The 25,772-nt window shown below is 50.8% G+C and overlaps 1 protein-coding gene across 1 annotated transcript in view; it reads right to left on the bottom strand.

The window, feature by feature from the left end:
* UBE2O (ubiquitin conjugating enzyme E2 O) overlaps positions 1 to 25,772 on the bottom strand; it is a 1,359,828-nt gene that overhangs the window by 1,180,972 nt on the left and 153,084 nt on the right. The window contains exon 2 of the mRNA XM_069654680.1: positions 12,631 to 12,690. Within this exon, the coding sequence (XP_069510781.1) occupies positions 12,631 to 12,690 (60 nt within the window). The remainder of the gene's footprint in view (positions 1 to 12,630; positions 12,691 to 25,772) is intronic.

Genomic DNA, 25,772 nt, shown 5'->3' with positions numbered 1-25,772 from the left:
GGTCTGGGAGAGCCAAGTTTTTTGGATGCAGATGATTTGGTATGTTTCAAATTCAGCCGATGATTCATTAAATAGGTGGGTGTTGCCTCTAGTGTTCCACGAGCAGAGGGTCCAGGTGTTCTTTATCTCGGTTTATTGCTATAATATGTTGCTTGCGTTTGTTTCGGTTGAGTAGTCTAAGCGGTCTTCTGAGACGTATTCTCGTCTGATTGGGTGTTTGTTGCTGGTGTAGCAGTCGTTGGTGTACACACTTTCGGAGTTGAGCTTGATTGGCTGCGTGGGATGTCCTGGTGGCGTTCGTAGATCGTTGTGTGTCTGGGTCTTGTGCCTTGAATCACTTCGGGGAGCGTTTTTCACTTTGGGTCGGTGTAGGGGAGTTTGTTTCCCCAATTTGTCAGTTTGTTCTTTTTTGGATGTCATGCTGGGCTTGCATCTGAAACCAAGGTTGTATAGCATCTTCGTTGTTAATATCTTTTCCATGGTTTTATCACATGGATTCAGTGATATTTTATCGTTGCGTTTTTCGTCTTCGAAGGTGACTAGCTCGATGTCTCTGGAGCTTATTTTGTTCAGGTTCGGAATTGCTTGAAAGAGTATTAGAATGTTTGCTCTGTTGAGCACCAATGGGTCTATGAATGATATTTTCTATGTACACGCTGTGGTTTTCCATTTGTCGAAATGGGTTCATGAATATTAGTTCAGATTGATCTGTGGGTTCACTTGGGTTTTTTTGTGCTGGATCTTTCTTGCACTGATCGAGCTATAGAGTGTCTGGTTCCGATGGTATTCAATGTTTCACTGGATAGCGAAGTTGCGGAGATTTCGTTGTATGTTGCGTAGTTTTGTGTCATCGGCTGAGTAGGTCACAGATCTGTGTGAAATTTCTTCACATGATAGGATGTCGCTGACGGAGTGGCTTTGTTGATATTCATCGACTATTGATGGACTTGAATCATTTGGCTTTTTGTTTTCGTGGTTTCTTGTGTTGGTATGTCCTCATGCGTTAATTTGAGTAGGTTGTCTATTCCCGGGCTTGGTTCCTTGTGGATTATTGCGGAGGTTGCTGTCGGCTTTTCGTGTTGATTATTCATTGCTGACCCTGGTTGTGTGGGCTGGGTTGGTGTGGACTTATTTGCATGGTTTTTGGCTGTTTTTTCTGTGGTAGGTTTCGGGATTGTGAGATTTCGTAGAAAGGCTCTCGAGCCAGTTTGTTTTTGCATCTGTTTGGCTGTATTTTTGGTGGAGTCTTTGGAAATGTTCTTTCCCGGGCCAAAAATCTCAGATTTCATTTGTAGTTGTGTTTTCTAATGTGTCTGTTATCTTTGTTCCGTCTTTGTGGACATTTGAAAGGTTTGGAATTTGATTTGAAGAGGGGGCTGGTGCTGTTGATGAGGTGTTTGTTGGTCGAGGTTCCGTTTTTCTGGTATCAGGCAGAATGGCATTGAGTTGTCCGTGTGATCTTTTGCTGTGTTCCGTCATGTGGAAGATTTATGTTGTTGGTTTTTGAGCCATGCCATGAGTTCCTTGGTTAATTGGGTTTTCTCCTCTGTCTCCTCGTGCAATCTCGAAGAGACTGTTGCCAGATGCGAGACTGTCCGCTTCAGAATCTAGGCGTTTTTCTATAGTAGTTATGAAATCTTCTGTGTGTATTTGCTTAGAATGTATCATTGCCAATAGTGTTGCTTGGTCACGTATGTTGTCTTTGGTTGCTTCGTGTAGTTTGAGGAATGGTATCCTGGATTGTGAGACCACGGCAAGCAGCATGTTTTGGAGTTCTAGCATAGTTGTTGGTAGTCTCCAATTATGGATATCCTCGTTTGAGGTGCTGTTCTGTTTAGGGTCGCCTGTTTTGGGTCTTGAGCAACTGGTGTCGTTTTCCTGTGCTGGGGTGTGGAAAGATTCTTCAGCGTTATACGTAAATTGCGTCATTTTTCTATTTTATTATTGAGTGTGGTGGGTGTCTGCTAGGTCGTGGTTTGTCATAGTTCTGATTGTTGGTGTTACTGAACAAGGGCGTGGAGGTGCAGTTAGATGCCGCCGAGTGAATTGATTCACCAGATGTCTTTCCTTCTTTCCGCACTATTCATGATACACTATTTCATTGATATCTAGTGATAGGCGTGGCCTTGCCCGTTACTGCGATCGGTTGAAGGTGCGAGGATTCCTTGAGAAGTTTTTGAGCTGTGTGGGCTTGGAGCCATTGTAGTTTTGCTCGTTTTGCTTTCTCTCTCTTGGTCATCCCAGCTGTGGACAGTCTTGGAGTCTGGGTTGGACTATGTTGGTTCGGCGATTGTTCGCTGGTGGGGTTCGTATTTTGGTGCTGAATTTTTGCTGTTTCTGGTGTTGTATTTTCTATTTTTGTTTTGGTTTGTTGAGCATTGCAGGGCTCTTGAGGTTGTCAGTAGTGAATTTGTCTGGGTCTTTTCAGAGTTCTGTTGGTGATCCGTTTTGCTGGTTGATTGCATTTGAAACCTCGTGTTGAGTGTCTGCTGCGTGTTGAATATCAGACTGGGTTTTCTCCTGTGGTTTTTGTCCGTTTGAGCTTTTGGTGTTATATCATTTGTTGATTCACCCTTGTTTAGTGGTTGTAGGTTTTCAATTAGGTCCCAGTTGGTTGGGATCTGCAGTTCTTGAGCGCTTGTCCTTTCTAGTTCAGGAATTATTTCGGTCCGATTTGCTGTGTCTGTTTTTCTTTGGGTCCCACTCTGGCTGAACATGGGGTTGGAGTGGATTTGGAGGACTAATCTTTTCCAGTTCAGCTAGTTGTTTGAGGATTCATGGTTTGTGGTGCTTATTTCCGATTTGTTGTGGATGGATCGGTTTTCAGCGGGAGGTCAGTTTAGTTTCTTTTTTTGGAATGCTTGTTCCATCGTTGGTTGCGAGGCGTCTGTGCCGAGTTTTCCTCTTAGTCTTGTATTTGGGCCTGTTTTTTTTGCATCCCAGTTGGTGGGCGGTATCAGAGGGGAGAAGGCCCTGCAGTCGCCTGTACTCTGGATATGGAAGGTTTCACTGCCGGGTGCTTATTTCGAAAGGCACTATGCTAGACAGAGTCAGAGTTGGGAAGACCTCTGCAGTCTACTGTACTATGGTGAATTCGAGTGTTCCCATGATGAGGTTTGTCTCTTGTTGCAGGATCAAAAGGGAAGAAAGCCCCTGCAGCCTCCTGTGCTGTGGTGGGTTCAAATGTTCTTGTGATGAGGTTTGTCTTAGTGCAGGACTGGTTGGGTAGTGCTGTACAGGATCTAAAGGGGGAGGGGCCTGCAGTCTCCTGTAATTCAGGCAGTGATATATTCTTGTACTGGTGTGGTTTGTCTCTTGTTGCAGCACTATTAGATTGTTGGCGGGCAGGATCAAGGGGGAGGGTACCCCTGCAGTCTCCTGTACTGTGGTGGGTTTGAAAGTTCTTTTGACAGGGTTTGTCTCTTGTTGCAGCAGCAGATTAGTAGTGCTGGACAGGATCAAAGGGGAGAAAGCCCCTGCAGTCTCCTGTGGTTCAGGGTTAAGATTTGTCTCTTGTTGCAGCAGTCGTTGAATGGTGCTGGACAGGATCAAAGGGGAAAAAGCCACTGCAGTCACCTGTAGTTCAGGCAGCAAGAAAATTCTTATATTGGAGAGTTTTGTTTCTTGTTACAGGACTGTTTGATTATTGATGGACAGGATCAGAAGGGAGGCGGCCTCTGTAATTTCATGTGAAAAAAATAGTCTTGTCTTGAGTTTCTTTTCGTGTTTGTTCCGTGTCTTTTGGGAGAATCCCAAGTCACGTGAGTTTCTGAACAGGATCGGGAGAGGGGGATCCTCTACGGTCTCTTTTCTGTTTAGGTCGAATGAGTCAGTTGTTGCACATGCCGTGGGAGGGTATCCCCTGCAGTCTCTTTTCTGTTTAGATCGAAAGAGTCAGCTGTTGCACTCGCCGTATGATGGTAGCGTGTGATTGTGGCGTGTGTTGCCTTTTGGGTTCCAGGGAAAAGATGCTTCTTGATGTGCAGCGTGCAATGTTGCCAACTTTGTTGCTGATTCGAATTATGGGGATTCGAGTGCTCGTGTTGAGCCTCTCTCAGCGGTCACCAGGCAATCGTGCAGGGAGCAGTTCTGGAGGTAAGGCCTGGGTAGGGCTGGAGCAGGAGCGCAGGGGGGCGGTGCCGTATAGTTCTGCAGGCCGGGCTCGCCAAAAGGATCATTCGTTGCTAGGCGCGTGTCTCGCCTGGGAAGATTGGAGGTGCAGGAGAGCGCTGCTGGATTGTTGATGGCCAAGAGGGGTGGGCGTGTGTGTTGAGGTAAGCGATGTGTGGATGTGCGAGCGATAGTCGCTGGGAGGATCGCTCGTTGGCGCGGGTCTCGCCAGAGGAGGGGGGTGGGGAGTGAAATCTCTGTGGCTGTGAGGTTTTGGTTGCGTGCAGGTGCTCAGTGTTGGGATAAAGTAAGCACGGGGAGGGATGGGGAGGGTCGGAGTTGCTTTTTCTGTTCTGAGTGTTGGTCACGAGGTTCAGGGTGAAGGGGTGGGGGGGGGTGCGGGCAGTAAAGGGTTGTGGTTGTTGTCACTCGCCACAGTGGGTTGGCAGGGTCCTAACAGGAAATTTGTGGCAGCGTGGTTTGAGAAGCCAGACAGCAGATGTCTTTGCATCAGTCCATGGGCATGTGACAGCGCCGCGGAGCCTGCAGAGCCTAAAGACTGAAAGACTGCAGCAGACTCCGCGGCCGCTCTGCAGCCTCCTGGGTATTTTAAGCAACAAAGTAGTGGCAATAGAAAGAGGACCAAAATAACTCCAGCAAAGAGCGTAGCAACTTCCTCGGACTTCACAGCAGACTCTGTTCCCTTTTAACAAGTTTTCTTTTGTCTACCATTTTAAAGTCAACACCAGTGTGTCAAACTTCCACGGGTTCCCCCAACAGTGGTCTCATATGTTTCGCTTTCAAAACCAGGACTAGTCTGCTCTGCCTTGCGTCCTACACAACTGCAGAGGGTTCAACGGATGCCTCAGCTTTTAATCGCATAGGTCGGGCAGCGTTTCAACCATCGATCCTTGAGCATCTTTTTTTAAGAGTTTACAAGCTAGACACATATCCTCCTGGTGATCCAGACCTTTATTACAGGAGGGGCAACATTGTAATTGAGTATTTTCCATTGTTGAAGTTGGTGGATAGGGAGACACTACTAAGTAAAGAGGAATTATATGGAGACATTCTCCAATAGTAAAAGTAGTGTAGTACATGTTTCCCCCACTCTCCCTACTGCAATACCTGGAGAGGTCATCGACCGCCGATACTCCGGAATCACGAGGCCCACTTGTGATGCATCTTATTCAGGCATGCAGACTCAGTTGAGCGCTCTGTGGTGTCGAGGATAAGGAACGGTATAAATAAGAATAAATCTTGTTTGGTCAAGCTTAATAGCAATACATTCATGAACTCCACATCTAGTGACCAATCAGATGGAACAGAGGCCATCAGTGTGTGAAGATCATGGATACTGTACATGTCAAAGTAAGATAGTATGGGAACATCCCTGTCAACATCCAGTTTGACTTTGAGGTTTTTTTTTTTTTTTTAACTGACCAGGTAAAGTTGTGTCTTTTCACCCCCATTGAAGAATCCTTCCCTTGCTCCTAACCTATTGAGTAATTGTAGGCCCATCAATAGTCTACCTGAATCTTCAAAGAAATGGGAAATAGTCTCTTTACAAGTCAAGGCTCATTGTGGCCTTCACCCACTAGCACCAAGACGGAAACACCTTCAGGTGGTTGACTATATCCTCAAGTCGATTGATGGTGGAGATGCTGGTCAATTTCTTCTCTGGCAGCCTCAAAACGTGCAGATTGGTTCCTTCTGCTGCTCCTCCATACCTTTGCAAAATGTTGTGACTCTATATGGAGCCACTAAGAGGAATGATAGTGTGTGATTTTTACCAGGTTACTCACCGTAGTGCCCAACTTAGTCCTAGTCCATATTCCCCTTTCCTCCATACTTATGGGACATTCCTCCGTCCTGTGGGACGGGACCAGAGCACTTTGTAAAAAGCATCTAATTTTTCAAAATGTTGTCCTTCCTCTCTTTTTAAGCGTGGTACCGCACACAGCCGTAACCCCGCCCTTCTTAGCTGCGCCCAGCGCATCGCCCATCAGTCCTTCTCTATCGCCAGGTCAGAGACCTTTAAGCAATAATAGAAGAACCTTATTAGAGGGGATGGTGGGCGGGCGTATGGAGGAAAGTAAAAACTGTGGACTAGGAATAAGGTGGTCACTATGGTGAGTAACCTGGTAATACTCCTACGTCCTGTCCCCTTTCCTCCATACTTATGGGAGATTCCCAAGCACACCTCACAGGAACTACGGATGGATAGAAACCCCCTTACTGAAAAAGGTTTTTGAACACAGCCTGCCCAAACTAAGCATCAGATCTGGGGCTCAAGTCCAAGCAGTAATGTTTACAAAAAGCCGATGGGGAGGCCCAAGTAGCCGCTTTCGCAATGGTCTCCCAGGTGACATACTTTTGAAAGGCAACAGCAGCTGCCTTGCCCCGCACCAGATGAGCATGAATCCCTTTAGGAGGCTGTAGACCTTGTACAGTGTAAGACTCATACAGACAGCAATCCATCTGGAGGACTGCTTGCCCTGCGGGTTACCAAAAGTTGAGAGGACCTCCTAAGTTCAGAAGTTATGTTTACTTACAACTCAAGTGCTCTTCCAACACCCAGGCAATGCAAAACCCACTCAGCTTTCGAAGCCGGGTTTGGAAAGAAGACAGGCAGCGAGAATGACTGATATTGGATGGAAATCAGAAACCACCTTTGTCAAGAAAGAAGGATTCGTCCAAAGGACAACCTTATCCTTATGGAAAACCAAGAAAGGATGCTCCACCGACAAAGCTTGGAGCTCAATCACTCGCCTTGCCGAGGTCACGGCGACCAAGAAAGCCACCTTCCATGAGGTACTTAAGATCTACCGCAGCCATTGGTTCAAAAGGCTAATGGCACAAGGCCTATTGGGCTATTATGGGATTCATGTCAACTAACAACAATTTTTTCTGCTATGTTTCCCTCCTGTGCTAATTATTGTGCATGGGTTTATAAGTGAAACATTTTTATGCGTTTTGTATTATGTATTGTAACATGTGCATATGCTTTTATATGTTTTTTTAGAATGTAGTCATGATATTGTTGCTTTGAATATATTTGATTAAACTTGATATGAAAGATATTTGTAGACATTCACCTTAAAATTTATTTTTAAAGGATGTGTCAAGGTACCCACTTTATTTCTGTTGGTATATAACAGAATATATACCCTTTTCCTTTTTTGAGATTTACTACAAGGTCTTAAGAACCATGTTCAGATCCCATGTCGGATGCGGTTTGCGAACAGGAGGAAAAAGACGCATAAAACCCACAAAATGCCGTTTAATCACTGGGTTCGACAGTGAAAAAGAGCACTGGTCCGGGGATAAGTAGGCGGCCACAGCGAAAGATAAGTCCTGCATGACAGAACATGATTGCCCGACTCTGCAAGATGAGAGACGAAGGACACTGTCAATCGAAGCCACCCTGGGGTCCAGCTGTTTGGCTAAGCACCAGTGACCGAACCAAAGCCACTTGCTCCTATACTGTGACCTCCAAGGCTTCCTGGCTGCTTGGATTATCCGCATGTTGTCAGCAGACAAGCTGAGATTTTCTAAAGATCTGAACTCGGGCACCATGCCGCCAAGCTGAATGATTGTGGGCAGGGGTGCTACAGTTGCACATCTCTGTGGTGAAGCAGGTCGGGAACTAGCGGAAGCCTGATCGGTGCACACACCGACAGATGTTGAAGCTCTAAGAACCAGAATCTGTCCGGACACCACAGAGCTATGAGCAGAAGAGAACAGTTCACTGTGCTCTTCAGCTTGCAAATCGTCCGATGAATCAGAGGCAGAGGCGGGACAGCATAGGACCTCATGTTGTGCCATGGAATCTCGAGAGTGTCTCCCAGAGAGGAAGCTCCCAGCCCGTTTCTGGGGACATGCAGAGGAAGTATCTTGTTTGCCGAGGTCGCGAAGAGGTCCACTTCCAGAGTACCCCAATACAAGAATATCTGTAAGAGGACCTCCGTCTTGAATTCTCACTCGTAGCTGACTATTGTTTGTTGGCTGAGGGCGTCTGCCATGACATTCAGCTGGCCCGGGATGTGCACTGCCACCAGCCAGACACCATGCTGAACCGGCCATTCCCAAACTTGAATGGCCAGAGCCACAAGAGGAGGAGACTTGGTTCCGCCCCTGCTTGTTGATGTAAAACATGGACACCACATTGTCAGTGCGGACACAAACCACTTTGTTGGCAATGACTGGCCTGAAGGCCTTGAGAGCCAGAAAAATCGTTAGAAGCTCCACATTTATATGAAGGAAATGGTCTTGTGGTAACCAGAGGTCGGAGACCTGAAGAAGATCCAACGTCGCACCCCACCCCAAAAGGGAGGAGTCTCTCGTGATCGTCACCATTGGAGCACGGTTCTGGAAACCCATGCCCACCGATAGGTTGCTGAGAGACGACCACCACACCAGGTGCGCTCTCATGAAAGCCGGAATCAAAATTATCTTTGAGTCCGGATCCACAGCCTGACGCCAAGAACTCCGAAAAGTCATTTGCGTCTGCCTCATCTTGAGTCGAGGAAGGGGAAGAGCCAAAACACGAGGCTCTGAGGCCCAGAAGCCTCTGGAACCACCAGGCCGACATGCTCTCCAACTGCGCAAACATCTGACACGTGCCCAACAGATCTGCCATTCTGTCCCCGGTCAGGTAAACTCTGCAGTCGATAGTGTTTCAACGAAAACCCAGGAAAGTCAGGTCCTGAGAGACCACATGGAAGATTTCCACCAGTTTACCGACAGCCCAAGGCGAAACAGGAGCTGGAGGAGAGACTGAAGATTGCTTGAGGCTTTCAGCCAATCGTCCAAATACGGATACACATGTATACCCTGTAGCCGAAGATAAGCTGCGATAACCGACACCTTCGAAAAGACACGCAGTGCCAAGCTGAGGCCAAAGGGGAGCACTCTGAACTGGAAGTGCTCCTTCCCCACAGAGAACCATAGCCATCTCCGATGCGGATTCCAGATCAGGATATGTATATATGCATCCTGGAGGTACACCACGCTGAGCCAATCGCCTCTTCTGTAAAGAGGACTTTAACTCACCAGACGTGATCTTGAATTTCTCTTGGGGTAGAGAGAATTAACTGGGAAAGGTCTAGGATGGTGCGCATGCCAGCCTAGTTGGGTTTGGGCACCGTAAAGAACAACAGGTTCCACCACCCTGAGATCCAGCAACTTCTGAATCTCTGCTCTGAAGGAGGGCGACCCCGACTGCTGGAAGGGAGGATTGAAGGGTGGGGAAGGGGTAAGCGGAAGCCCACCCAAGCGACTGACAAGACCCACTGGTCCCCGGTGATGGTCTGCCACCCCTCCCAATGAGGCACAATGCGTCCTCCCCCCGGGGTCTCGTGCGAGCGCAGAAAACCCTCATTTTGCTGGTTTGTCGGTGGCAGCACCACCTCAACCTGAGGAGCGGGAGAAAAAACGACTGCTGCTGCATTCGGCAGGAGTTTCCTGAAGGAGTGCCAACCCTGCGGGATTTCCGATCTAAAAAAACCCCTAAAACCAGGAGGAAGGCTGAATGTTTCACAGCGACCTCTGCGTCCTGAAAGGGGGTTTAACCAGGACAGACAAGGCGGTCTGAATGCTGTCCTTACTTTTGGTCAGCTCCACATCTGTTGAAGAGTGAAAGAGCTCCTTACCATCGAAAGGCAGGTCCAAAGCCTTATCCTGCACCTCCTTAGAGAACTTGGTGGCATGCAACCAAGCTTGACGAGAGGTATCCACACAAAGCATAAGGCCACGGGCCGAGGTGTCGACATGGTGCCCCGCAGCCTCCAGGAGATCCTGCGCCAAGACTCTGGCATCTAACAACCCAGCTTCGAAATCTTCCAACTTTTCAGCGGTAATAAACTCCTCAAACTCCGACGGACCTTTCCACATTTTCATATTCGCCCCTGCTAAAACCAGTTCTGCATTGGCCCGATGCAACTGCAGAGCAGAGTTAGCGAAAATCTTCCTCACAAGGGAATCAAGAAGCTCATCTTCCTTGGCCAGAACCTGCGTAGCCGAAGAGGAGGATGACACAGGTCTGGATTGCAAAGTGGCTGCCGCCAATACTGTGGAGGAGGGGGGGGGGGGGGACACGAAGCGAAGGCCACTTCTTCAGAAGAAGGGAGCCTGTAGCGCGCGTCAATCTTCTTCTTGACAAACAGGCCAGAGTGTGGCTTCTTCCACACTTTACGGACCTCGGCCAAAACATCATTCTGCAAGAACAAGCCGGTATGCTGCGAAGGATATAAGGTGAACGCCCCCGAAAGCACGCCCTCCTGCAGAGCAGGTGCCTCAGGTACTGGAACATCTAACAGACACATGTCCACTACCCGGTCATGAAAAGCTCTAACAGAGCGGGGCTTGTCTTCTCTGTCTTGTTCTCCCTGTAGATCGCCTGACAGGTCCGGATCAGGATGAGTCACATCAGGCACCACAACAGCCTTGTCCACTGGGGACAACGGGGGTGGAAGAGTAGGGGGAGGCCCAGCCGGTAAAGGAGGCATCAGCGGAGGCACGGGAACTGCAGCCAGGACAGTCGGCGCAGGCGGGCATATCTCACTGAACAAGGCCCGAAAGTACTCCTTCATGGAGTTGGAACGCATCAGTTTTTGAAACTTGCCGAAAAAGGCGTCCTCCGCCGATGACTTAGGCAGCCTCTCATGAGGGGAGCAATTCCAGGGGCGTAAGCGAGAGGGTTGCCAAGAGGGCCCTTCCCCACTGTTGTCTACATAAATCAAGGGCGCCTATGCCACAGGCAGCGAGACATTGTGCGGTAGAGGCATCCGAGCGTTCCAGTCAAACTGGATGAAACAGATGTGCACAAGGAAACCGATGTTCACCTGAAAAATAAATACCCTCTACACCTAGGGCCGATGGCATAGTTGTAAGGTTTGTATCCAAAATGGCCACTGTGGTCTTGGCGGGAATGGTCGCCATTTTGTCGGCACCTGAGGAGAACTGCGACACGTGTGGAAGTGACGCAGGGGTCTTCACAGGTGGGTCAGGGGTCTTCATTTTAGCCTTAACACAAGGAACCTCGCCCGAGTCGGTACTGCGTGGCCTAGAATGTTTGTGACATCGTAACAGCCAAACTAGCCTTCAAAGCAAGTTGGTCACCGTAGCCTCTAAATGACGGGCCTCGGACCCAAGTCCAGTGAAAACCCCCTCACGAGGGGTCTTGAACTTTCGTTCGGTGTCAACAACCTCAACGGAGGTCTCGGGGCGTACCCCAGTGATTTTATGGGAAGCTCCAAGTAAGGAGACCTCAAAGCAAGCTCCGGTACCCGATGCCTCAGTCGAACTGGGCCCACAAACAGCCCCCACAGGAGGGGCCTCAATGTAATCCGGCATCAATAGGCCCCTTACGGATGCCCTCGGAGAAAACTCTGGTAGAATGTTTAGTCCTCGAAGGCACCTCAGAGCTAGGCCAGGTAATAGAGCTTTTGATGCTCCTCCCGGACCGGGAAGACCCCGGGAAGGAGTCCCCCGGCCGGGGTGCCCTAAAAAGTAAAGAACTCACCGGGCGTTTGAAAGTGCGCCAGGGGAGTACGTTAAAACCCCTCCTCCCACCTCTCCAAACGACGTTGAAGCGGCTGGACCAAAAGGGAGTCACAATAAAAGTACGAGTCCCACCGGTGGTCCGGACCCAAACACAAAGCACAGAGGATGGGGATCCGCCCTAGCTAAGCGTCGCCAAGAACAATTTGGAAAGTCTAGCTGAAACGGCATAGACAGACTACTACGCGACCGCTAAGCCAGAGCAAGAGAGGAGGAACTGGAAGGAAAAAAATCTTCCAAAGATGCAAGTGTTTCCAGTCCTGAGCGAGCGGAGAAAAGGACTGATGGGAGATGAGCTAGGGAGAGCTAAGAAGTGCAGGGTTATGGCCACGTGCGGTACCCCGCGTAAAAAGAGGAAGGACAACATTTTGAAAAATGTGATGCTTTTTACAAAGTGCTCCGGTCCCGTCCCACAGGACGGAGGAATGTCCCATAAGTATGGAGGAAAGGGGACTGGATGCAGCAGTAAGGCATTCACATAAATGCAAATGTTCAGCTGTACCAGAGGGTTGTCTCTCGTGAATATCTTGTTTAAGTTTTAGACTTGACGGGATGCTGTGCCGCCAATTTAAAATTTAACAATCTAACCATTAGACCCAAATTAAAAACTCTGCACTGGCTACTCTGAAATCCACGACTACTAATCAAACCTTTTCGGTTTACATCAGTTGAATTTGGAATGGCCTCCCAGTTTTCTTGCACGGGACACCTCCCTTCAATTCTATGAAGATTGAATTTTGTTTTGATCTTTCTGTATTGTACATTTTTGGAGATCAAATGTGCAGTGCTAGGTTTGATTTAGTGCGTATCTTGCCAGTTTGCCAAATACCAGAAGACAATCATGAGCCTTTTTTTCTTAAACAAAAAGGTGGTCTGGGTCATGCAAGAGTCCCATTGACATGACTATGTGGTCCTAGACGCTTGATCGACAGGAAAAGCAATGGGAACAGCACTTACATTTGAGCACATTCGTCTGACCACATCACGAGGAACCACTGAGCGATCCTCCAGCTTTAACTGTAAGAGAAAGAAAAATACAGATGATTAGTACATATTGACCGCTGCACCCTAAGGCCAACTTCAAACTGCTGGCATAGAAATACATTACCAACAGGGCCTTTTGAGCTGTCCAACTTTTATTGCATACTTGGTCAGAAATGTCAGACTTGATCTAAACACCTCAGTACAGGCTAGCGAGAGGTACAATAGCATACAGATCAGAGATGGACGGGTTAACCTTAATGCAAGCTTAATAGATCACCATACAATTAAAGAAAAAATGCTGAGGACAATTCGACCTTTCGAGAGCCAGGAAACAGTAGGGCCTCCATTAAACAAATTAGTAAGGATTGGGTACAAGAACCGATTCAGCTGTTTAGCTTCTGTAAGGGTTCAGAAGGAGGAGACCGACAAACTTGGCATTTTGTGGCAAAATACTTTTATTCGGTGAAAAAAAAAAAAACCCCTACCTGTCCCTCCCCCCCCCCATATCCCCCTGCCCCCCGAATCTCTAGGAGAGCGGGGGGGGGGAGGGGGGGGTTACCCTGCCTCAACTAAAAAAAAAAAAAAAAAAAATGTACGGTGTCCGGATGTCTCAACTCAAAATGTCCGTCCTATGTCAAAAATCTTGCTTCTGACCCTCGCACTAGAAACTATAACCAAAGTAGTAGCTCTCCCTTCGCCTGGGTTAAAATCTTTATCTTGTTTTCAATCGTTGGGGTTCTCAAACCTCTGACGGTTAGTGGCCTTGGGGCTACGACCAACGCAAGGAAGACATCCTTGGATGCAAAAGACACACCCTCTAACATTGGGGTCCTTCACCCATCTCTGGTGGTCAATGGTTTCGGCACCATCAATGACCTGAAGATGTCCTCTTCTGCACAGTTCACTTGCACTCGATTTTAAATGAGGGGACTGGTGCATGCCCCCGTTCCCCCCCTCCCCCCCCCATGTGCCGTTATGTGGTTACCAGGACCCTCTCTAGCACCGCCAATGGTCAACCCATTCTCTCCTGTACCTTCTGGGCTATTCTAGCCAGGCTCCTGTCCTTCCCGGTGTCTGCACAATCCTGGTTTCACTCTGGCGTCTTCCGAGTCACTGTGGCAGCTCTGCAGCCTTTAGCTCCTTGCAGTTTGTGTACTCGTTACGGGCATTGCGGTCCAGTGCCTCCTGAAGGCGGTACTACTGCCTCATCAGCTTCTTGCAGGGTCTGGTGTCAGACGCGCTATAGAAAAATATTATCCTCCGGCGGCACCCTGGTCTCTAGCCCCTTAGAATCTCCTGTGCCAAACACCTCCCACGAAAGCTGTTGCTACAGGGCCAGCTTGCCAAGTCCATCTTTGATTTTTTTAAGTCCATACAGGCACTCCCGAGTTCACAGAAGTGCTCTTCCTGCATCCGTGCATCCTCCTTGTGACAGCACCTGCCTCCCAGGTACTCTTCGTCTGAGTGCTAGAGTCAGCAAATGGTAAAATGCTACAATGGCAGTTGGAAGGGTTATGAAGTGAAGGTTGGTTAAAAGATAGAAAAAGGGTTTGGGGATATTGTGCCTAATTCTACCTAGTTTGTCTTTCTCCTTGGAGGAGGGAATGGAGGGGGGCGTTCCTCCCCATGAGATCCTCCTGTACCACCCCAGGTGGACCATCGGTTATCAGCCTCACCTTCGAACTCATGGCAAGGGCCTCCACCTCGCGAGAAGTGACACCTGATGAATCGTCACACTTCATAGACACTCAAAGGTTATTTTGGAGGTAGATGCCTAACGCAACCTCAATTATCTGGCAGCAACAGATGGAGATGGACTACCTAAAACTAGGACTTAACATTGTGCATGAAGAAGAAACACGATTTGCCACATTCTGGTTATGATGCTAAAAGTGGCTTTTGGAGTCTGGGCAAATAAATAGGCAATTGTTCAGTCACACAAAGGCCTGCCACAATGACGCAAACCATTGTCATGAGCCGTCCTCCCCTTCACCTTATTTTCCAGTGCCACGCCATACACTTCCTTGGATTGCCGGAAGTGCAGCAGGGATGGGACTGCAACAGGAACAGAACAAAGCAGGGAACAAATTGAGCAGGCATTAGACCCTTCAACTATGCCAATTTATAACAGCCACTCACCTTTGCCCGCAGATGCCCCTTCCTCCACACTCTTGTAACTTCCGGTCCACCACGAGTTCGATGGGTACATATGTTCACCCCTCCAGTCCCACCCACAGCCCTGCCACACCAGTCCCTTTCCATCCATCCAGGCCTTGTGGGAATGCCCTTTAGTAAAGTGGATGTCCATGCAGTAGTGATTGTGGAATGCTGAGAGGTTTACCTAAGCAATGAAAACCCAGGGGACACTCCTCTGAAAAGCTTCCAAAGCCACTTTACCACCCCCAGACACCCTCTAACGAGGATCCGTATGCAATTAAGGAAAAGGGGCAGGGAGATGACCTTTGCAACTCTCCACAACACAGGAGACTGTCATGCGAGTGCAATAATCACCTTTGACATCTTTCACCCATGTGAAGAACCATACAAATCAATAATGCAAAGAGCAAATGTTTTTAGACCGGTCAATACAGAACTTCAAAATCATTCTAGAACAGCCTAGAAGGCCCCAGCCGTGGATTTGGGAGAAGGGTGGTAGCCCCCCCCCACCCCATGACTGAAAATAATTGGTCATTTTTGACAATAGGTCAAGTCCGAACATCAGAAAGTACTGATCATCAATTCTGTTTATCTCCAGGCCAAAACACGTTTTTTGCAAGACCTTTTAGCCTCTGCAAAGAGATCTTTCAGAATTGCCCCCCCCCCTGGTCACGAATGCAAGGACTCTGGCATAGGGATATCCAGAAATTCCAAAAGCCCACAAATTCTCATGGAATGGCCTGGTTGCAGAAGTAAACTCCTTAATGCGGTCATCCCCATAATCATGCGCTTCTGGCAGAGCCCCCAAGACCAGACGTTGTGTGGGCACTTGCTGTGGTGCAGCAGGAAGCTGGTATCACCCCCCCCAAAACCACAAGAGGGGAATTACCCAGAGCAGGGAGTGGCAGCACCACAAGTGCATAAAAGACCAATCCATTCTTAAGCTCCGAGGCCTGAGCGACTGGTATCACAGAAGGACACTGGGGGGAAGACGTTCTGTAATAGTTTCCCTGAAGTCCCCCTTTATAGATGGGGACTACACGAAGTCCTGGAACTCAAAAGAAAGCCATCTCCTTCCACCGCAGCAGCACCAGTCAGAGGAGGTGGAAGAGGAGACCGAGCTGGAGGCCTTTGGAGGCAGGTGTCCAAGAAGGCACTCAAAGCCCAGACAGCCAGGGGACCCTCTATTCCAATGGCGAGGTTCTCAGATAAATCTGAAGGCAGGGACCTGCGATTTCAGCGCAGACCATTGCAGAGAAGAGGAAAATGGGTCTCATGCAGCTGTAGTCTTTTGCAACTCTCACTGAAGTGACACGTGTCTATCCTGGAAGATTTTAAATCCCCAATGGATGCGAGGGAATGGCAGATGCACTAACTTAATTCTTTCTGCTTGTCTGCCATTTTTTGGGAGTGAACTGCATCACATGCACTGGACCTCAACTGAGGTCACTGGTGGCACCGAGGAACGCAGGGGAACCACTGGACCCAAGCACATGGTATATCCAGTTTATGGAGATCTTTGTGGACGAACTTGTTCGCTTCGCTTGGACCATATGACCATTGTCCAGCCCAGAAACTGGATTTAGTCCCTGGAGGGAACATCAGGCTTTCATCCGGCTTTAGCCCGTTTTTAGGGGCTCTCAGAGCTTGGGCTGAAGAGTTTCAAATTAGTCCATAGAAAGGAATCTTCTGGCCCTAGCCCAGATATAGCCCCTTTAAGGGAATCCAATGACTGCCACCTGGCTCTAGGCCCAGAGTGGGAAACCGATGGTTGCCCCCATTAACCATAGGACTGCTAAAGTCCCTCCGAACCCGAGCAACCCCTGAAGCGAGGGCACGGTGCCCTGAAGGATGAAAGGTCACTTGAGTGAGGACTTTCTGATCCAGGAATTCCTAAAGATGCTGCAGAGGCAGCCTAGCAAAAATGTCCTCCCTTCTTAAAGCATATGATAGTGGACTGACCAAGCACCACATAGTACCAGCAGTAGTCTGCCCCAAGGCACGCCAAACAGGGAGCAGTCACAAAAGAGGCATACGTTGAAGGAATGAGATCACTGCGAGTCCACTAAAGGGAGGAGAAAAAAAAAATAAAAAAATAAAAAAAGAATTATGCAAAAATAATGAATAGTGCAGGGATTCTTTGCTGAAAGATTGCTCCAGTCCAGTTTCACTGGTGGACGGAAGTCAAATGAGTACGGCGGAAGGTGAGGTGAAGGGACATAGAATTACAAAAATGCTACATTCAGAAGCTGGATTCAAAGTGAAGGTAACGAGTCATGTCAAAATCACTTACCCATCCCTCCTTCCAGATGCCGCATTGATTGTACCTTGCTCTAGGAGATATTTCAATCTTTGCAATACCTTTGCCCTGCATCGCACCTGCCTTTATTTTTAAATGTTATTATTGGCATTTATAATTAACATAACGATTCATCAAGAATGCTTACATATATCAAATACCACATATTTAACCAAACAACATTTAACCAACTTGTCTTCATAGGTTAATCTGTTCAGCAATATTCTCTCAGGTGTTTTAGCATGGCATCTTTAATGGATTGTTCGACTGCTCAGTCGCGACTGTGCTGTAGGCTACTGCTTGAGTCGTGGGTCATGCATTCATGGGGGTTTGTCGTCCGTTGAGTGAAACATGTCCCACAATAGTGCTTTCCAGGCTTCGTATGTTGGGCTTACCTCCCCCCAGCTTTGGTATCCCCCCCCCCCCCCCTCGCCCCATACTCTGGTCTCAGCATTCGTCCAGTGCTCCATCTCCCCATTGCATTTTTCATACCGTGGCCCGCTCAGGGATTTCCAAGCCATTGCGATGGACTAGCCATTGCTAGTATGCATGCCATGTCCATCAGTTTAATTATGTGCTGGTAATTACCTATCCTTGGGTAGGATCCCAGGAGACATTCCTGCGGTGACCACTCAAATCGCACCATCCCAGCTTGCCGACAGGCCAGTTCAATCTTATCCCAAAAGCCTAGCACCCTTGGGCATTCCCAGAACATATGAATCAAATCTGCTTCCTCTGCAACACACCAAGGGCATTGTGAGGCAACGTTGTTGTTGAACTTAGCAACCCTACTCGGGGTCATACATGTCCTGTATACGACATTCAGTTGGATCAATCTAAATCTAGCGTTTCTATAGACTTCGCGGAGGTATGCCAATGCCCTTTCCCATTTTTTGTACGTTATAGTGGTTCCTATGTCATTTCTTTCCCTTCCCCCTCCCCGTGTATAAGCACCATACCTCTCCCACAGTCTCATACCAGGCAGGTCCACCCGCACTACACAGACCTAAACTGCCATTGGAGTGTCCGGGGAGTAAGGGAAATCTTTCTTCAATAGTTTGAGGACCCTGTCCCATATCTTCCTGCCCAGTGACACCATCATTGGGGTTGTGTTCAAGCATTGTAGCGGGATCCAGAGTATTTCTTTTAAGTGTGCGGGGGCCACCAGTTGCTTTATCAGTCTCGTTTCTGAGGTAGCCATTTGGCTACGTGACTGAGCTGCGCCGCTAGGTAATAACTTTCTAGGTCTGGTAGCTGGACCCCGCCTACTTTGTATGGTAGCGGCAGTGTGGATAGGGCCAGTGTCTGGTGGAACCCCACAGCAGTTCCCTCAGCAGTTTCTCAATCGTGCGAAAAAAAAAAAAAAAAAAAAGGGGCGGGATGTAATGGTGCACGTTATGGAAAAAATATAAGAACCGCGGCAAGACTATCATTTTGGTTATAGCAACCCTACCCAGTCACCGACAATGGGAGTTTAGACCAGAACCCCATGGATTTTCTGAGCCCCTTCCTCATGCATCAGTTCTGGGGTGTGCCAAATATTTATTCCCAGATACCCGACCGTCACGTGCTGCCAAGTGAGTCCTACCTCTGGTATTTCTGCCTCGGATTTCCCAGCCAGACCCGCTAATGGGAATATGCAGGGTTATTCCCTACTGAAGGATATCCCTGAAAAAACTGTAAACCTATCTAGCGCATCCAGTATCACCAGGACCTTCAGGTGCGGGTCCCGCAGATACAGGAGCACATCTGCATACCACGTGAGGTATTCCCCACCGCGATGCCCGCATCAAAAAACTGTTTCCTAACATAAATTGCTTTCGGCTCCAACCCCAATATATATATATAACATGGGCGACAGCGGACAACCTTGTCTGGTTCCTCTTTGGATATCCCAGGGGCCCGAGACCATTCATCCTGTTTTTAACCCTATCTATCGGGGCCGCATAGAGCAGCTCCACCCATCTAATGAAGTGTTCGCCCAGCCCAAACTCCCTCAGTACCGCAATCAGCCATTCCCAATATATTGAATCAAATGCCGTAGTGGCATCTTGTGAGACTACTGCAAGGTGTTCCCGCTGATTGGATGTTTGATCCACAATATGTCGCAGGCATCTCAAGTTTACTGCTGTGTTGCGACTTGGGACAAATCCGCTCTAATCCTCATGTGTCAGGGTGCCTATCACCTTAGAAAGGCGGTTGTTGTAAGGAACAAGTTACTTACCTGTAACTGTTCTCCAGCATGGGTCTGGCATGGATTCACATGCTCATGAATATTCCCCGTCGTCAGGCTGGGAATCCTCGGTAAAGAAAAATCAGTATCAGTTTAGTTTCTGATCTGTCTTTCGTAGTAGTAACCAATCACTGATCTCTGCGTCATACTGACCACAGCCAATGACTGCCCTCTACCCAAGCCCCGCCTCTGGCAGCCATCTTCAGATTTGGTAGCACGTGAAGTGGCAGTATGACCAAGTGAAAGCCGCAGAGGGGTAGGCGGGAGGGTTCGCATGTGAATCCATGCCAGACCCATGCTGGAGAACAACAGTTACAGGTAAGTAACGTGTTCCTTCTCCAGCATGGGGTCTGGCATGGATTCACATGCTCATGAATATAAGAATAAATAGCAGTACACACATGCACAACCACGGGGGTGGCAAAAGGCTCAACATTAAGCAATACAAAAAACTCAACATTAAGCATCTCTTACCTCCTCACCAGGCTCACCTTAAGCGAACAGGTTGCGCAGCACTGCTTGGCCGACCCTGGACTCCTCCCTGGAATCCCTATTGATGCAGTAGAATCTCGTGAAGGTGTGCGTTGACCTCCACGTAGCAGCCCTGCAGATGTCCAGCAGGGGCACACCAGATAAGAACGCCGTAGTAGCAGCGATCGCTCTGGTCGAATGGGCTCTCGGACGGCCTGGCAGCGGTCGGTTAGCCAACCGGTGGCAGTGTATGATGCAGCCGGAGAGCCATCTGGAAATAGAAGACTTCGAGAGAGCCTTCCCTCGATTCACAGGTCCAAAGTTCACGAACAGCTGTGATGTCCTCCGGAAACTCTTCGTGCGGTCCACGTAGAACTTCAGCGCTCTAGCCACATCCAGCGAGTGCAAAGTCCTCTCGGCCGGCGACGAAGGAGACGGGAAGAAAACAGGTAACACCAGGGGCTCGTTAAGATGGAAGTCCGACGGCACCTTGGGCATAAAGGAGGGGTGCGTCCGAAGCACCACCCTCGAGGCATGGAAAGTCAAGCACGGTGCTTTTCAGGATAGGGCCTGGATCTCTCCCACTCGTCGTGCGGAGGTAATGGCCACCAGGAAAGCAGTCTTCCACGACACAAACTTCATCGGTGCGGAGTGCATCGCTCGAATGGGGGCCCCATGAGCCTGGTCAGCACCACTTCAAGTTCCCACGCTGGGGCCGGGGCCTTCACCGGCGGGAACGACCGGAACAGTCCTTTCATAAACTCTTTTACCAGTCGATGGGACCACAGGGACGTTCGTTCTGTGGTTCTGGTATATCTGGAGATCGCCGCCAGATGAATCTTAATGGAGGCATGGGCTAGCCCAGCCTTTGCCAGCGATAGCAGGTACGGCAGCACTTGAGGGGCCGTAATCCGTAGGGGGTTGATCTTCTGTGCTCGGCACCAGACAGAGAACCTCTTCCACTTAGGACCGTAGCATTTGAGAGTCGAGGACACCCTGGCCTTTGAAAGAACCTCTCTGCAATCGGCCGGTATATCGTAGCCTCCAAATTCTAGCGCTGCAGGAGCCAAGCCTGCAGGTTCAGCGACGCCGGGTCGTGGTGGAAGATGGCGCCTCCTTCTCTGGAGAGAAGGTCCGCGTCCGCCGACCGCTTGATGGGAGGGGACGTTGACAAGTCCAGAAGGTCCGGGAACCAGATCTGCCTCGGCCACGCCGGTGCGACGAGGATCATCCTGCACCGGGACCTCTTGAGCTGGTTGATGAGTCAAAGCAGCAACGGCAACGGAGGGAACGCATACAGGTATAGGCCGTCCCAGGGGAACGAGAACGCATCGCCCATGCTTCTCGGCTGGGGAAACCTGCTGGCGAACCTCTTGCACTTCGAGTTCGTCGCTGTTGCGAACAGGTCGATTTGGGGTTTGCTCCATCATCGTCGGAAGAGTTGATCCACCTGATCCTGGCGCCGTTCCCACTCGTGACACTCGCGCAGCTCCCTGCTGAGCGAGTCGGCGATGGTGTTTCTTTCTCCTGCCAGGTGGAAGGGAACCAGGAACATCCCCTGGGCGAACGCCCAGTGCCACAGATCCTGTGCCTCCTTGGATAGGGCTGGGGATCTGGTGCCTCCCTGCTTCCGTATGTAAAACATTGTCGTGGTGTTGTCCGTGAAGATCCGCACCACCTTGCCCTTGAGCGACGGGAGGAACGATTTGAGAGCCCAGAACACGGCTCGGAGTTCCAGGACGTTGATGTGCAGGAGCCTCTCCTCCGGGAGCCAGAGGCCTCCTGCGTGGAGCTCTCTGGTGTGGGCGCCCCAACCTTCCAGGGAGGCGTCCGTCGTCACCGTCTCCTGGTACGCTGGTGTCTGAAAGTCCTTGCCCGCCGTGAGGTGCGCTCGAACGCCCCACCACTGAATCGCCCGCCGGAACACCTCGTTAAGGGGGACCCTGTCTTCGAAGCTGCCCGTCGCCTGCATCCAACGGGCATCGAGAAATTCTTGAAGAGGGCGCATCCGTAGTCTGCAGAGGCGCACCAGGTAGATGCAAGAGGACATCATCCCCAGGAGGGACTTGATGGACCTCACCCTGGGCACGTCCGTGGCTAGCAGGCGCTGCACTTTGCCTAGAATGGTCTTCGTCGGTTCTTCCGACGGGGCCGCCAGGCGTCTCACTGTATCGAGCTTTGCTCCCAGAAACAGGGCCACCTGCGACGGCACCAGGTGGGACTTTGGGTAGTTTATGGCAAATCCCAGGTCTGTGAGTAGCTGGACGGTCCTCGCAGTGTGTTCGGAGAGTTCCCTCGTCCTTGAGCGGATGAGCCAGTCGTCCAGGTAGGGGTAGACCTGAATCCCCTGCAGGCGCAGCCCCGCCGCCACAGGTGCTAGGCACTTGGTAAAGACCCTGGGGGCCGACTTCAATCCGAACGGCAGTCCTCTGAATTGGTAGTGGCGTCCCTGGACGACGAACCTGAGGAACTTTCGGTGACTTTTGAGGATGGGAACATGAAAGTATGCATCCTCCAGGTCCAACGACGATAGAAAGCCGCCTTCCTCCAGCTGTCCCAGTACATGCTGGAGGGTGACCATCCTGAACTTTTGTGACCTGATGTATTTGTTCAAACGACGATGGTCCAGGATGGGGCGCCAGCCGCCCGTCTTCTTCCTGACGAGGAAGTACCTTGAGTAAACCCCGGAGCCTCTTCGGGACAAGCTCGATGGCGCCTTTCCTGAGCATCGCCCGCACTTCCAACAGCAGTTGCGGGACGTGATTTTCCTTCCTGGCCACAGATGGAACGTGAGGGCACTTCTTCAGGAATTCGATAGAGTGTCCTCTTGCCAGGGTATCCAGCACCCAACGGTCGGTGGAGATGGACTTCCACACGCCGACGAAATTCGTCAGCCGGCCTCCCACCGGGGTGCTTCAGTGGGGGCCCGAGACCACGGCCGGTTCAGTCCTGCTTGGAGGTGGTGGCCTTGCCGCCCTGGCCACCTTGCCGACAGCGGCGAGGCGCTCCATGCTTGCCGCGACCCCTGTAGGCCTCCTGAAACGAGGAGCGTGCCGCCTGGCGGTAGGACGAGCCACTGCTGGATCCCTTGGAGGCACCCAGTCTGCCTCCGGAGCTCCGAAAGGGCCGTCGTTGCTGAAGGGCTCCTAGGGCGCGGGCCGTCTGTGTCAGTCTTTATGGCTTGGAGGGATTAGTCCACCGCCTTCCCGAATAAGTTGCTGCGGTCAACACCCTGGTCTGGACGTCCTGACGGAAGTCGGTCGCCCGGAGCCAACCCCGTCGTCGTAGGCAAACACCGTTGCCCAGCTGGCAGAACCCGGTATTGGCAATATCGGTTGCAATATCGGTTGCCACCGTTATGGCGTGGTCCGACGCCACCTCGCCTTCTTGAAGTATTTCCAGGGCCTCGGACCTCTTGTCTGGTAGGAAGTCCAATATGGGGGCCAGCTTAAACCAGAGCTCCCTGTCGTAACAGGCCACGATCGCCAGGGCGTTGGCCGCTTTGATCGTCGTCGCTGCCGACGAAATTACCCGCCGCCCCATGGTGTCCAACTTCTTTCCCTCGCCGTCCGGCATGTAATTCGACGTCGAGGCTCCTGACCCCGCCGCTTTCTTCTTCGCCGCCGAGACAACCGAGTCTGGTGTTGGCTGGGCCCTGAGGCACAGGGGAACGGTTTCGGGGACCCGGTACTTCTTCTCGTACTGGTCCCGTTTGGCTGGTGCCGTGGAGGGGTTCTTGAGAACCGACAGGCCCTCCTCCCAGATGTCATCGATTAGAGGCACCGCGATGACAGTCTTCCTCTTGGCCTCCCGGCGCTGATAGAGGAAACCTTCCTTTTTCTGCTCCTTCGGGCAGAGCTGGAACAATTCGGACGCCCTGGCGATCATGGCGTGGAATGAGCCAATCTCGTCAGGCGGCGAGGCCCGTGCGACTGGAGACGGGAGACCCGTTCCGTCGTCGTCGCCCTCAGAACTAGTCGTCGAGCCCATCGCACTGTCATCTCCCGACTCGTGGGAGGATGAGGAGGGAACTGTAGGCCTTACGGGGGCGAGTGGAGGAGAGGGCTGGGTCCTCCGTCGTTTGTTCTGAGGACTTCCCGACGGGCCAGGTTGCGGGTCCTCCGGCCTGGGCCGTGGGAATCTCATCCTTATCTCGGAGCATAAGGACTGGATCGCAGACAAAATGGCCGCCGAGCCATCCTGAGGCCTAGGGTCCAGCTGTGCCGGAAGGGAAGGCTGCTCTTCCTCGCCATCGTCGTCTTCCTCGGTTATCTCCCGAAGATCTTCCTTACGGGATCGAACCTTCTCGAATTGGACTTCAAGGTTCCTCACGGCCTCGGTCAGTTCCTCCTCCGAGGCTGACTCCGAGCTCGAGGAGGCTACCGTGCCCCCCTCCCTCGCTTCTTCCATCATGGTGGCCATGACGATGGGCTGAAAAGAGGATTCCTTCTTGGCGGCAGGGAAACTAGTCCCGGAGGCGGTCTCCGCTGGCGGTGTCTCTGCCGGCTTGGCCAGAGTCGCCGCGATCGCCTCGATAGAGGCCTTTGCCTGCTGGGTAGGGGCCCTCACCACGTTAGGTGCGTCCCGGGCCTTCTCCTTCGGGGGAGGGGCGACGCCTCGCTCCCCCTCTTCCGAGATCGGACGGGGCTTCTCCCGAAGCTTACCCGGGGTCTCGGACTTCCTCTTCCCCGAACCGGAGCGCTGGCTCGTGGTTGACGGTGCCGGGGAAGGTGCGCCCTGCCTGGCGTCCGAAGAGCCCGACCTTTTGGCGCTCCCGGAACCAGCGGACTCGCAGCGCTTGGCCTGGTGTTGGGCCCCTGTCGCCGGGGCGCCCGCACAGGACTTAGAAGCCCGCTCGGACCCTTTCTTCTTCTCACCCGTTGAGCCCTTCTCCAACCAGCTGGCGAGACGGGATCGACGGTCCCTCATGGTCCGCTCCGACAAGTTCTTGCAGAACTGGCAGTCCTTCTCTACATGAGTCTTGTCCCCATGAAGACAGAGGCATCGCAAATGTTTGTCTTCCTTAAACACATTCTGCAGCCCGCATCCAGGGCATCGCGTCCTGGGCCATCTCGAAGTAGGCCGCAAATCTTCTGGAATCCTCCAAGAAGGTGATTCGATGAAATCTTCACCCTTGAGGGGCGTAGGAAAATCCCGTAACGGGTAGCCGTTAACGGGAGTAAAAACGGTGGAGCTTGAGGCTCGATTAACCGAAAAAATGTGAAAATTCACCTGAAAAAGCGCGAAACACGCAGTAAAAGCTCGAGAGCTAAGCACAAGGACTCCCAACACTTGAACGTGCGGTAAAAATCTGAAGATGGCTGCCAGAGGCGGGGCTTAGGTAGAGGGCAGTCATTGGCTGTGGTCAGTATGACGCAGAGATCAGTGATTGGTTACTACTACGAAAGAAATCAGAAACAAAACTGATACTGATTTTTCTTTAACGAGGATTCCCAGCCTGACGACGGGGAATATTCATGAGCATGTGAATCCATGCTAGACCCCATGCTGGAGAAGGATTTTTACGTCATAATTTAACATTGCCAAGGCCCTATAGGAGTCGCACTCATCTGTGGGTTTACCAGGTTTGGGGATTGGTACCACCAGTGTTTCCCACATGGTTTCCGGTAGTACCTGGAGTTCAAATGCCTCCTGAAACACTTCATGCAGAATCGGGGTCAATTCTGCAGAGTATGTTTTATAGAACTCAGGGGGCAAACCATCACTGCCCAGAGTCCTACAGGTAGCCAGTGATATAATTGCCTCACTTATGTCGTCTGCGGACAGCTCACTGTTGAGCCGTTACGCTCACCTGGCTCCCACAGAGGCGTTGAACTGGACAGCTGCGGTCTCCACCAATGTGACCCGTAGGGCCGAGATGACGGACTGGACTGGCCCACCTAGCTTCGTTTGCTTGGCCTGTAGGAATATTCTTCTGCAAATGGTGAAAGGGAA

This window comes from Ambystoma mexicanum, chromosome 3q, assembly GCF_040938575.1.
Source record: "Ambystoma mexicanum isolate Mex_15411 chromosome 3q, UKY_AmexF1_1, whole genome shotgun sequence".
NCBI lineage: Eukaryota > Metazoa > Chordata > Amphibia > Caudata > Ambystomatidae > Ambystoma > Ambystoma mexicanum.
This window is presented reverse-complemented; position numbering and strand designations above follow the sequence as displayed.